The sequence below is a fragment of the Pyxicephalus adspersus genome, chromosome 9 (genome assembly GCF_032062135.1).
Source record: "Pyxicephalus adspersus chromosome 9, UCB_Pads_2.0, whole genome shotgun sequence".
NCBI lineage: Eukaryota > Metazoa > Chordata > Amphibia > Anura > Pyxicephalidae > Pyxicephalus > Pyxicephalus adspersus.
In genome coordinates, this window is record NC_092866.1 from 28,501,969 (window position 1) to 28,515,262 (window position 13,294).

The 13,294-nt window shown below is 36.0% G+C and overlaps 1 protein-coding gene across 1 annotated transcript in view; it reads right to left on the reverse strand.

The window, feature by feature from the left end:
- The window catches only part of LOC140338521 (serine/threonine-protein kinase D3-like), a gene marked incomplete in the record, with an annotated part of 50,918 nt that overhangs the window by 6,601 nt on the left and 31,023 nt on the right, over nucleotides 1-13,294 (reverse strand). The window contains 7 exon segments of the mRNA XM_072422765.1: nucleotides 984-1,095; nucleotides 2,221-2,362; nucleotides 3,260-3,343; nucleotides 7,058-7,238; nucleotides 7,504-7,688; nucleotides 8,710-8,838; nucleotides 10,262-10,400. Coding sequence (XP_072278866.1) covers nucleotides 984-1,095; nucleotides 2,221-2,362; nucleotides 3,260-3,343; nucleotides 7,058-7,238; nucleotides 7,504-7,688; nucleotides 8,710-8,838; nucleotides 10,262-10,400 — 972 coding nt within the window.

The window sequence follows — 13,294 nt, forward strand, 5'->3', positions numbered from 1 at the left end:
GCCATTATAATCCTCCAAAAAGTAACCAAAACTAAAAAAGTGGAGATGCACTAAATCCTAATGTAAAAAAAAACCCTAATGTAAAAATATATTCAGCAGGCAGGCTCCTTGTGGGTCATTCCAGCTGTTCAAGTTGCATTTAGGATCTAAGGAGGTAATGCAAGGACATTTTGAGAGAATTTTTCATTCACACAACTTAATTGACTTTTTACCTGGAATACCCTTTATGCGCCTATCGATCAGCCTAATTAATAGTTCCTCCACCCCGTACCACTTTGACAGGGTAATGTAAGTCAGCAAAGAGCACACTCTAACAATTAGGAACCAATGGGAGTGATGTTTATTATAACAGGCAGAGTTGTGGTGTTATGGCAAATGGCGAGGATCACTCCCATTGGCTGCTGGTTGTTAGGAAGCACTCAACACGGTGTGTGGAGGGCAGAGTAGGATGGCACTCAATTGAACAAATAACAGGCAATCTCATTCAATGTCCAGTGTGTGTGTAACAACCAAATATAATCTAATCCTTTGTCTTTAATAGATTTAGGATGTGATGTTTTTATCGAATCTAAAATCTAATCTATTTAAAACGTCACCCATTTTATAGTCATCTTGGAAAGATCAGCTGCAGTGAGACCACAGCCAAAATTGGTGATTAGTCCAATTAAAAATACAGCAGCAACCACAACCTCCACCCTGAGCAAAGATTTTCTTAAAGAATACAAGTACACCAAAGAAAAGGAAACAATAACTAAAGTGTAACAAAATTGCACACTGAGTACATTTTACTAAATCACTCTATGGGCCCCATTTACTATTACTTACAGTAAATCTTTAAGTTTTATTTTTCAAGATCAGATATGCATTATATTGGTTTCTGTGGGATAATGCAATAGGTACTTTGTGCATTGTCATATTGTATAAGAAAAATTAAAATTGCCTTATGTGCATTGGAATATTCTAGGAGCTAAAAAAGTACTCACCATACCGTCTTTGCTTGTGAAATGGACCAGCCAGCCTTCCATCAATACACAGCAGTTCTTCTTCTTGTTATATCTCACAGACTGTACAACTCTCATTAGAGGAATGAAGTTACTACATGAATAGATGAGAGTTTTAGTAAAGGTCACACAGAATACTTGCCAATTACCACAAATATATCAAACATGGGCATGAATGGCTACAATAAAAAAAATAACTGAATCTCCTACAAAATAATTAATACAAAAGCAATATCTTAACTTATTTTAATGTCTCTAAACAAGTTATTTTACTTACAAAAAGTGCTTTTTTAGATTGCTTTTTGCAGCTTTTTTTTTTTTTTTTAGAGATATTCTCACCAAATCAACAAAAAAACTAAAATTGATATGAATTACTAGAGACACACCTACCATGAACTGTCCTGAATTTGTAGCTAGTCTACCAATTGAAGGTCTTTTCCCACTCTGATAACATGCTGCATTTTTAAAAATCCAGCTTGTTGCCACTAGCAATGTGCATTGTGTTAGAGAACATACTCATTTGAATGGGCTGCAAGGTTAATTGTGGACTTCAGTCAGAAAAGACTGTAATCAAATGCGAAATATCTAGATTGCCAGAACACTCCCCAACGTCTGTAATGTGCAGTACTATATATATATATATATATATATATATATATATATATATATATATACACACACACACACACATACACACACACACATACATATACACACACACACGCACACACTATGCATTACATGCTAACACATGATATGTGCACTGCATTGTGGTGCAATTCATTTTAAATTGCAAACCTATGTGCAGCAACACACCTGATTTTAATTGCAGTACAAAGCACATATCATACCATATGTGTATAGTGTTGCCTATTTATTATAATTAGCATTGTTGTGTGCCTTTTCTAAACGAATAGGCTGACTTTATGCATGCACAGTAATGCTCTGCAACAGTGTGAATCTGGTCATATATCTTTTGTTTTATAGGACCTGGGTGAGCAGATTAAATGGAAGTGTTTAATTAGTGTGTGCATTGAGACAATAAAAGGCTATGGTTATTTTACTTTCCAGAATGAGAAAATGAATAAAAAACTGTGAAATGTAGTTACATAATCTACATTTTCTATTTACATATAATTCAAAATACAACTTTCAGTACAAGCATTTCTAATATAAAATAAGTAATTTAAAAGGGGTACACAGTATCATAGTTAGTTACCTATCAAACATTGGGTTTTCACATGGACAAACAGTGCTCTCTCGACTTTTAACAGAACTCTCATCTTCTTCAAGTGTACTTCCGCTGACTGGCCTATCATTCTCAACCTCGTCTTCAGTTTCTGGGTTAAAGATTTCAACGTCTTTGTTGCACATAAAAAAAAATTTAAAAAAATTAATGGCAACCACAAAATTGATCAGTTATTAAAAACAAAAGCAGTTTTCTATTTGGAAACAAGGGTATTCTTTGCTTCCTAGCTGATCTACCAGTATCCCTGCTATCCGTGTTTTAGATAATATATCCTCAGCCCTTATGTCACAAATGTGTCCGCAAGTAATGCATCAGTCAGCAAGGGGAGCCACAGATGCACTGAACATGTTTACTTGACTAGTTAGATAACATTTATGCTGGTAGCTCTGCAGTGGAAAGACTTCTCACCCTGAAGAAAGGTCTTTAAGTGAATACCTGTCAAACATTTTTCATCCTACCAATGGGGTAAACAGTTATAAAATAAAATTTTGTGTGGAAAATGCATCTCTACCTAAAAAGGCACTTCAAAGCTGAACTACAGGCAAAAAGTTTAACAAACAGTTGAAATACATGTAAAACCCATGTATGTGAATTTGTTTATCCTATTAAGGATTTTCACTTCTGTTAAGCCAGTCGTTGGGTCTGGAAACCCAATCAGACATCATAGCTGGGTCCAAGGCCTGCAGTGGCAGAGCAACTTGGCCCAGAACATTCTTCAGTAAGGCATATACAATTATTTTTTTCTTGATCTGTATGTTCAATAGAAATAACAGTTAATGTATAAATTTATCCTTTTGAGATCCACTACAAACAATTCTACCCGCTCGTTCAATAACTGATCTGCCTTTAAAAATCCTGACTGCAAAAAGCCCATCATGGGCAAAAATTGTCAGGAATGTTTTTTAAATTTCCTTATCAACAATAGGTCTACTTATCTTAACTGATATAAATTTCAGCAAATCTTAAGGAAATAAATAAAGCATATGTAATATATATTGGTAAACAATACCTTCACCATCAGTACATGACACTTCTCCAAGACATTCATCTGGCACATCAGGTACACAGCGCTTGTGACAGTTAAATTTGCAATCTGTATTGAAAAAGTGTTTACAATTACCCACTTTAACACTAAGTGACCTAAATATGCTATATGTATGAGGGCCTATTGTAAGAAGAGAAAGTAGTGAAGCAATCCTGCTTTGTTGTATCATACTGAGAAAATTTTAAAAGCTGAAACGTGATTATATATATATTAATTAATGGGAACAGCAACATATTTCCCGCCCTCTGCAGCAATCAAACCAATCATAGCACTTTTAGTTTCCCATATACAAGGTTATTGAATTAGTATGCCATATTTAATGGACTATGTTTTCGTACTGTATCCTTAACACAAAAATGTTCTGAAGATAACAAAGCAGTGAAATGTGTATGGGGAAATGTGTTTAGGACACTGAATAGTAAGATCAAATGTATGGATGCCAAACCAAGTAAAAAAACAACTGGCATATATATAACAGAACCTTTTTGTTTATATATCCAACAGTGGAACCAATGAGACATAGGGCATGATTTAATAGGGTTCCCCGAGACAGAGTTATACACTTTAATCAGTGAACCTGGGTGATCCAGCAAACCTGGAATTGATTTCCTAAACATAATTTGCTATTTTTTAGCAAATGTTTTCAAACCTGGACCATACCCATTTTAGGATTACTGTACCACCCAGGTTTACTGATGAAAGTGCATCTTCTCCAGTCTTGGGAGAGTTTCAATAAATCAGGCCCATATTAAGAACCTGTGCCAGTGGTAATCATAGCAGGCAATCTCCCTTGGTAGCTTTGCGTTAAGAAAGTAGCAAAAGCTATTGAAGTCACATTGCGTTGCTTTTCGGTCTGGTAGTCATGGGCAATTTGTGCGTCTTGTAAGATTGCTCCTGTGAGTATTTAAAGGTGTTATCGTCCTGTATGCGTTTTACATACACATAGGGCGCCGACAGCTAATGTTAAAAAAGCCATAACGAATAAGAAAAGGTTATTCAAAAAATAAAAAAAATGAAGGATCACCTTCATCATTTGAAAACTATAAAGGATAAAACAAAAGATGTAAAAAGGAGATAGAATATGCAAAACTTCAAAATGAAAGAAAAATGACAAGGTCAAACCCCCCAAAAATGTTTTGAATATTTTATTAGCAAAAAGATCAGATCTGAGCATGTAGGCCCCTTAAATGATGTCTCTTGGTTGGTAACTGGGGAATTACTAAACTTTTAGCTCTGTGTACACAAAGCAAAATGCCAGAGCTCAAGTCCAAATTGCTAAGAGCAATGTCACTGCCTTTAAATGTGCCACAATGGCTCAAAATTGATAGGTTTGAGAAACAGGCAAAATTAAGGTTGACAAAGCACAAGGACCTGTCCTCAATGAGCTGAGCTCAGTTATTTCAAAGCCATTGTTTTTATTTTAGAGACTTTAATCACTGGCATGGTACCAATAGATTGGCCTAAGGTCAATGTGGTTCCTATCTTCAAAAAGGGAGCAAGTCATTACCAAGTAACTACAGACGGGTAAGTTTAACGTCCATAGTTAGAAAGGTCCTAGAGAGTTTTAAAAAAAAAAAAAAAAATCACAGAGGAGGTTCTGCTAGAAAATAATATTATAAGTGATAGTCAGCATGGATTCAAGAAAGACCAAAGTTGTCAAACAAATTTACTCTCTTTTTATGAAGTAAGTACACTTGGACTTTGCTAAAGAATTTGACACAATGCCCCACAGATGGTTAATATGCAAGTTAGGGTCAATAGCTTTAGAAAAGTCATTCTGTATATTTATAGAGAACTGGCTTAAGGACCGCATCCAGAGAGTAGTCATTAATGATTCATACTCTGGATGGTCTAGGGTTTTTAGTGGTGTACCCCAGGGTTCAGTGTTGGGACCTTTACTGTTTAACTTCTTTATAAATGATATAGCGTTTGGGATTAAAAGTACAATTTCTGTTTGTAGATGACACGAAATTATATAATGGAATAAAGTCCATACAGGATGTCTATAATCTCCAAGCAGACCTGGATGTGTTGTTTGATTGGGCAACCAAGTGCAAATGACAATGAATACTGAGAAATGTAAAGTTATGCACTTGGGGGCTAACAACATCATGCTTCATACTGTCTAGGGGGGAATACAGTTGGAGGAGTCAGGAACAGAAAAGGATCTGGGGGTTCTGGTAGATCATAGACTTATTATTGCATGCAATGCCAAGCTGCAATATCTAAAGCTAGTAAAGTACGTTCGTGTATTAAAAGAGGAATAGACTGCAGAGATGGAGACATAATCCTGCCCCCGTAATAAGCATTGGTCAGACCACATCTGGAATATGCAAACAAGAGGGCACTCCGTGTCTGGAGGAAAAGAAGTTTAAGCTCTGCATAAGGAAGGGATTCTTCACTGTAAGGTCTGTGAAAATGTGGAATCGGCTCCCTCAGGAAGTAGTTTCAGCAACTACTACAGATTGCTTTAAGAAAAAGCTGGATGTTTTTCTAGAAGCACAGAATATAACTGGGTATTCAGGCTTTAAAGTAAAGATAACAGAAACTGTTGATCCAGGGAACATCTGATTGCCTGTTGGAGCAAACTGTACCAGGTTTTTTTTGCCTTCCTCTGGATCAACTATGTCCATAGGGTTTTATATCTGGGATATGTTTATTTCCCTAGTGGTTGAACTTGATGGACTTACGTCTTTTATCAACCTGCCTTACTATGTAATATGTAACTATGGGCAAACCTGGATTGGTCTAGTTCAGGACTGGGTACATCTGCTACTTACCTAATAGCAATAAATCAGGGCCATTGTCCTTGATTTTTTTTTATCAGATTTATGGGTTTATATCTGGTTTCAATGGAAAAAGCTTTACCACAACGATAAAGGAGTTATGCTAGAAGGATCAACAGTTTAGCATGTTTCAGTCTCAGGAAACACAGTTATGTGCCAACATAACAGGTAGTGTTCAAATGTCTAGGTGTAACACTACCAGTTTTGGAGGCAGAAAATACACTAAATATTTTTTTTGGCTAAAGTAACCAACTGTGCTAGCCTTATTTATTGGAAATATCAGAAAATATCTGAGAATTAATATTCTGGTAGTGTGTTTCAACTTGGTATCTGCTTATCTTTGTTCCTGACCTGCAGTGATTTATGCAATCTAGGAACACAGACAAAATTATCATGAGCTTTATAATAGACTACATTACTTTGAATCCTGTATCATTAACTGTGTTTACAACATTACAATTGCTAAAAGGAAAACCCAAACACTTGTAAATAAGAACATGTTCACTTCATTTCCTTTGTACATTATTGGAGTTATAAATTGAACTTTGCTAAGTAAACATTCTTTACTCCTGTGTGTTAAATAAAACAACTGTTATCCCCCTTTCTTTCTAGATGCTTGGATGTCTATGTACTTTATAACAAACAATAATATGTATACATAATATGCATACATCAAATAAAATGAAGTCAGAACCCCTGATCTATATAGTTTTCCAGATCAGTGACACAGAAAGTGTAAGCCATCCACTTCACTTACAAACAATCAACATTTGTTTGTTAAGTGATGAGCACAGACCTACACATACGTTTTTTACATTGCTGATTTTAACGAGGGATTAGTAGGAAACTAACCCTGATGGTTGTATCTGGTTGTATGATTGTACAATTTGACAAAATGAATAGATTGAACATAGAAACAGTTTTGTTTTTTAGGATATATAACTATTTATGTATGTTACATCTATGAAATGTATACCTTTGCACTGCATTCCCTGTCTGAATAATCCTTTAAGAAGTCGTCTACAGTGCTGGCATATGGTAGGACGTGTATAGGTATGAACCTGAAAGGTATGAGGAACCTTTAACCGGTTCATGTCCTGCCAGTCCTTCCATATTGGACGACCCCCAACTGAAGGAATGCGAGACTTCTTGAAAACCTGTAACAAAAGACAGTACCATTAAAAATGGAAGGTCTTGAGGTTTTTTAATGTTTCCATTGGAGAAATCATTAATGCAACCTAGACATGCTGGCTGGCAAACAACCCAAAAGAGCAAAATATATTTTTACTTATACCTAAAGGTACATTTTTTACACATTTCTTTTGCCCTGATCAGAAGAAAAATGTTTATTTGTACAAAGTTTGTTTGGGGTTTGTCTGTAAATATAACAATTCTACTTTCAAAGATTGTTTTACAACTTACCAGCTGCTCTGAGTTATGCCCCCCTAGGTCCTCCAGGCTTCCTCCGGTTGGTAGAGTTGCTGATCTAGGCTTGGTGATAGAACTCGCTCCAGTGAATGAGCGACTGGACAAGTGACTTTTTTTAACACCTCTGCAATTATTGGGTATCTTAAAGGCACAACGTTTGTGATAGTTAAGCCCACATCCTGAAGAAAGAAAATATACAGTGTATGTAAACTCCACTAGTGAAGTTCCCTGTGTTGTCCACCCACCAGGAACCAACTGGAAACTAAGCACTGCATGCAACTTATTAGGTCAACTGTACTTACAAGGCTTTGAACTACATAACCAAGAATAAATTAACATAATTTTGCAGATTTGTTCAGCTTAATTTTTTTTTCATTAGCAGTTTGCTTTTTACATGTTTTTTAGGAAATACCAGCTTTCGTGACTTTAGCATATATTTACCATGAAATTATTAAATAACCATTGAAAAATCCTAATTTTTTATATGAAGATACACAGTTTAGAGACTTTATACAGTCTGTGAAAAAGGTAAAATGGGCAAAAAAACTTTGTCGTATTAACTTATCTGCTAACTAATCATTGATACATCAATCAACCCTGTTCTGTAACTGATGGATACCAAAAAGACATTAGCTTCTCCTATGTCTCCATGAGGAGAACCTGTCACTATAGTAAAAAAAAATGTCTTTAGCCTCTTTTATGTCTCCATGAGGAGAACTGGTCACTATAATAAAAAAATGACTCACACCATGTATGAACATTATGTACAATGTGATAGCCTTTTCTTACCACCATATTTCCCAAACTTTGAATGAACAATCATACACTCTATACTCAGCTCCTTTAAATATTATATTATTATATGTTGTGCATGGTCTTCCATCATATCATTATCACCGCTCCTGCACTGTCTGCCTACTGCCAAACCCTTTGAACTCATTTTCTGCACATACTGCCTGCAGCTATACCAAGCACACTTCTGTCACACATAATACCCGCAATTATCCCCTATGCACTCACTTGCTGAATACTGTTATACATTCTGCACTCCTGCCCTGTATGTACTGCCCACTGTCATACCCATAATGCTTATACCTGATAATATATAGTTTACTTTTACTAACTAATTTAGATTAAATACTGACTGGCACTGATGTATGCAAAATCTTTCTTACTAATCCCAGTTTTAGATTTACCTACCTTGACATTTTAGGCCTTGTCTCACCAAGCCAAACAACATTTCTCCACAGTAGTCACAAAAGGCTGGGGATTTGTAAGAGTGCACCAGGAGGATATGAGGCCGAATAGAGAAGTCAAGGGATACAGAAGCTGCAAAAACAATGATTGATACAATTAGGAAATGTTTTGGATTTCTGGAACTTAGGACCAACAAGTAACTAAAGTACTAAAAAAAAAGCAGCACATCCCCTATGTTAAACTTAGTTAAAGTAAAATCTGCTTTGACCTCTTCATCTTTTAATTATTACAGGAAGGGCACAAATTTAATGACCCTATTCACTGTTGCTTACAGTGTTCAGTAGGCTGTAAAATGACCAATAATATTTGGTTATGTTTATTATATACTAAGGCATTGCTATGATTGTAAGTCAGATTTAATCAGCAGCCAGCAAGGAGGAAAATTCTGTACTCCTCACTTCAGGTTCTGATAACACCACAAAGAAAGGTTAACACAAGCAGTGACATAAAAGTTCAAGCCAAATTGATAATCCCAGTAAAATGACTACAAACATTTTATACTTTTTTATGCTTTGTCAAAACTCAGATTTTACTTACTCAAACTTCTGCAAAATATATTGGGAAGAATGTCAAGAATGAAAAATCATTTTGGCTAGAAAGAGCTCATTGGGTATGTCAGCAAACTTCAATTATATCTCCTAAAGTTAAAACAATTCAATAAGTCATATCTGGCTTAAAATCAGATGTTCCAGTAACGTAGGTAGAGGGAAGGACATCATGGTGGGATGTAACGTGTTATATTCATATACATACTTAGGGTGCATGTTCCTACATATGACTTTATGTGTATCAGTGGAGTTAAAGATAAACTTTAAGGGCTTAATGCTTCTTTTAGTCAAGGGTACTATCAAAAAACATTTTTTTCGTCTTACCTTCTACACCTACAGACTATCTTTTGTATATGCTACTGGCCCTCGGAAGTTACTTCTCCCCAGCTTTCTGTCAGTTCCAGGCACTTTGAGGTCATCAAGCACCATTCAAACCACCATTGTCAGTGAGGTAAGACAAAGGAGTTTTTCTTTATAGCGTCCAACTGCAACAGCAGTTTTGATATAGCTTTAGGTTTACCCAGGTAGTTTTTTTTCAAAGAACTGGCTTTGGGAATTTTTTAATGACCAATGTCACTTTAAATTCCTACTTGTAGTGAAAGATATGGGGAACTCATTCTAAGGATACCAGCTGAATGTGTCTTTTGTATAAATTTTGAGTTACTAACCTAAAATAAACATGCAGATTTTATGTTTATTATAGTTCTCCTGATCTACAAACTTGATATACGTTTGTACCTCATTTGTGCCTCAGTCATTGAAGCCATTTGACAGCCATTACAGCCAAGTAGCTTGGAATTTCAAAAGAAGAGGTAAGAAATAGCATGTCATCATTCATATATACGTTTTCCTTAGAAAATGATTAGATAGATTAGATATTGCTATGTATAGGAGAATAGACCGTCCAACAAATCCAACAAGATATGACAAAATTCAGAGCTTCTCACCTGGCAGAACAACTTCGACAAGGTCTCCTTCAGTAAAGGTGTTGCAAGGTAGAAGACGCTCCAAGACATTTTCTGATGCCAGATTGTGCCGAAAGAGTTGGATCTTTTCAGAAACACCCAAGAATCCATATTCTGGATACTGGTCATATTGAATAAAATATATTTAGATTACAATTTGGGAAAATAATGCATGTGCTTATAACCAAAATTCAAAAACCTAATATGGCCCTGCTTGCTTGTCACAGTTGTGACCTGAAATCATTACATAAATTAAAATTATTCAGGAGATGGCCTATACTATACCCAAATTTAGGAAGTTAGAGAAAACCTTCATGGATTGTAGAACCCAGAGATACAGACAACATAAATTAGCAACATGAAGAATGGTTAGGAACTTCTAAAAATTTCTATTGCCAGTCTAGGTGTAAAGCATAAGGTCTCAGCAATGATTCTGAGCCAAGAGTCAAATCTTTCCAGTTTTTAGTTAAAATATGTAGACTACATATACTAAAGGAAAGCTCAATAATTTCCCCAGTGACTTTGAACATCTCCATCATTTCAGATATGTCTAGCAAGATAAATAAAAAGAGGACAGAAAATGTCCAAATACTTGTACTGATAATGAATTTGTTAGTAATCTGCCTGTAGATATGGCAATAGTCTGTCAAGTTTTTAACATGATAACCATCCAGTCATTTTCAGCTATGAGCTTTAGAGTTTAAAGTGGGTGTTGAGCCAAAAACTTTTCTGTCTACTTCTGGAAAGAGTAGCAAAAAACTAAAATGTCCCTTAAGTTTCTAGAATAGATCAGGGGCAGTTATAGAGGTTTACATTCTTTTCTATGGACAATTGTTTTACCAGAAGTGAAAGAAAATCTTCAACAGGGACCTACTCTGCTAAAGGAAAAGAATTTTAGTTTCAATTCAGCTCACCTTCAGTCTAGTAAAATGATGTCAGCAGGATAAGCAGAGGGCACTAATACCCAGATAAAAAATATTTTGCTAAAAAAAGAGCATCAGAGAAGAAGCAGAGCAAAAATAAGAAGATATCAGGATCCGGGTGTTACAGAAAATGTACATCCTATGGTGGTAACAGAGGCTGTAAGCTTTCTTTATACACATGCATGCACACACACACTATACCTATCAGATATAAGAATATCCTGGTGAGGTGAGAGAACTTTAGAGACTAATGTTTTCTTTAGGAATAAAACAGATGTGACAGCAATGTCTTACATGATGCATTTTTTTTTTGTTTTAGTTTTATGACAAAATATTTTATTCAGTGCATTAATGTATAATGAATTCAATGTAATTTGTTATGCAAATACCATTTATTAAGTCTGGAAACTCTAATTTTTGTTTTCATTATCCATAGAGTATGAACACGCATGCAGCCACCGGTGGAATGTTTGCAGGGGTTACTATGCCTTGCAAGGAGATGTTATTATAAGGAATGCAGCGTTTTTATAATGTATCATCGGCTTATAGTGTGATTTTCTAGAATATGTCCAAGGAAAGCAGATGTAGATAAAACAACCCATGATTAGATTAAATACTTTTGGTGGTTTCAGTGGTTAATCAGCTATTTAGTATAACTCATGCAGCATAGTAAATTAACCCTATGGCTGCATTAAAGATAGGAGGTTGTACCAGATGACAGACAGATGGAGAATAGATACCAAAAGTATTGGTAAATGAGTATCATGCCAGTCTTACAGAACAGAAACAGAAACCAAAATCAAAACAATCCACTTTCACACAGGACTAAATCTGTATTTGATACTTGATAGCATTACATATCTGTTGCACCATGATTGCTTACAAAGTTTTGATCTGGAAACCCTGCTTTCTTAAATTCTTTATCTGTGACACTGGCCAAAAATGTTCTCCCACCCTCAATCACACTGTTACCTTCCCCACACTTCTCCTATGCTTCCTCTCTTTCTATTATATGCCCCCACTTTTGGACCCTTCTTGCTCTCCATCCCAATGTTACTTTCCCCCCACTTCTCCTAACCTTCCCCTTTTGTTATACTCTCTTACTCTGCCTCTCTGCCCCTTCCAGCCCACTGCCCCTTCCCTTACCTCCTCTATCACCCCTCCCCCCTCTACCCACCCCTACACTCCTCATCTCACTACTCCCCCCACTTCTCTTCAATCCTTCCCTTTCTCCCTATGTTGCTTTCTCCATTTATTTTATTTCTCCTTCAGGGGTTTTCTGGGACCTGAAAACTGTTTCAAAGGTTCCTCAAGCATTTAAAGAGAAAGACTGCCCTAGACTGCCAAGCTGTCTTGTTTAACTCCACCTGTAATTGTTTTTGTGCTAACTGGAGGTCAGCCTTAAGGTAGTTTCCCTTTAAATGAAAAATACAACAAAATTCATAACATTAAACATTAGATAAGAGTCTTTTGCATAATGGTACCTTATTTTTTCATTGATAAACGATTACAAATGTTACTCTTTACTTTATGAACGTTGTATAAAACACAAATACACACATCTATTAGAAGAAACAAGCTGCTCCACAAGGGTTACCTAGCACATAAACGCCAAATTACTATTAACGGTTTTGTTCGCTTTCCAGTTTGATATTTCTACAAAGCCTTCCTTCAAAATATCACGGCAGTTTATAACATTACATTTAAAGTTGAAGTCCGGGTTGTAAAAAGTTTTGATTGCATGGGGTTTGAAATGTTACGAAATACTTACCCTTCTCAGTCCTGCAGGGTTCCTTCGCACTACATGACCGGTTGTTTGAAGCCGCTTCTTTTTGCTGCACAATTGGTCACAATTCGGAGATTATCATATGCAATGCAAGACCAGTGGTTCTGGATTGTCTGGAAGAACATCAAAAGCCTTGCACATCCCTGACGCATCAGATAGTAGAGGAGAGTGTGGGCCGCCAGGGGAGCGAGTAACAAACTATATTCAAATTGTCATTCCATAGAAAAAACGATTACTTTATTGTTGCAGTGTACAGGAACACTGATGGGGTAACTTTGTATCCACTACCACTGTAAAATTATCAAC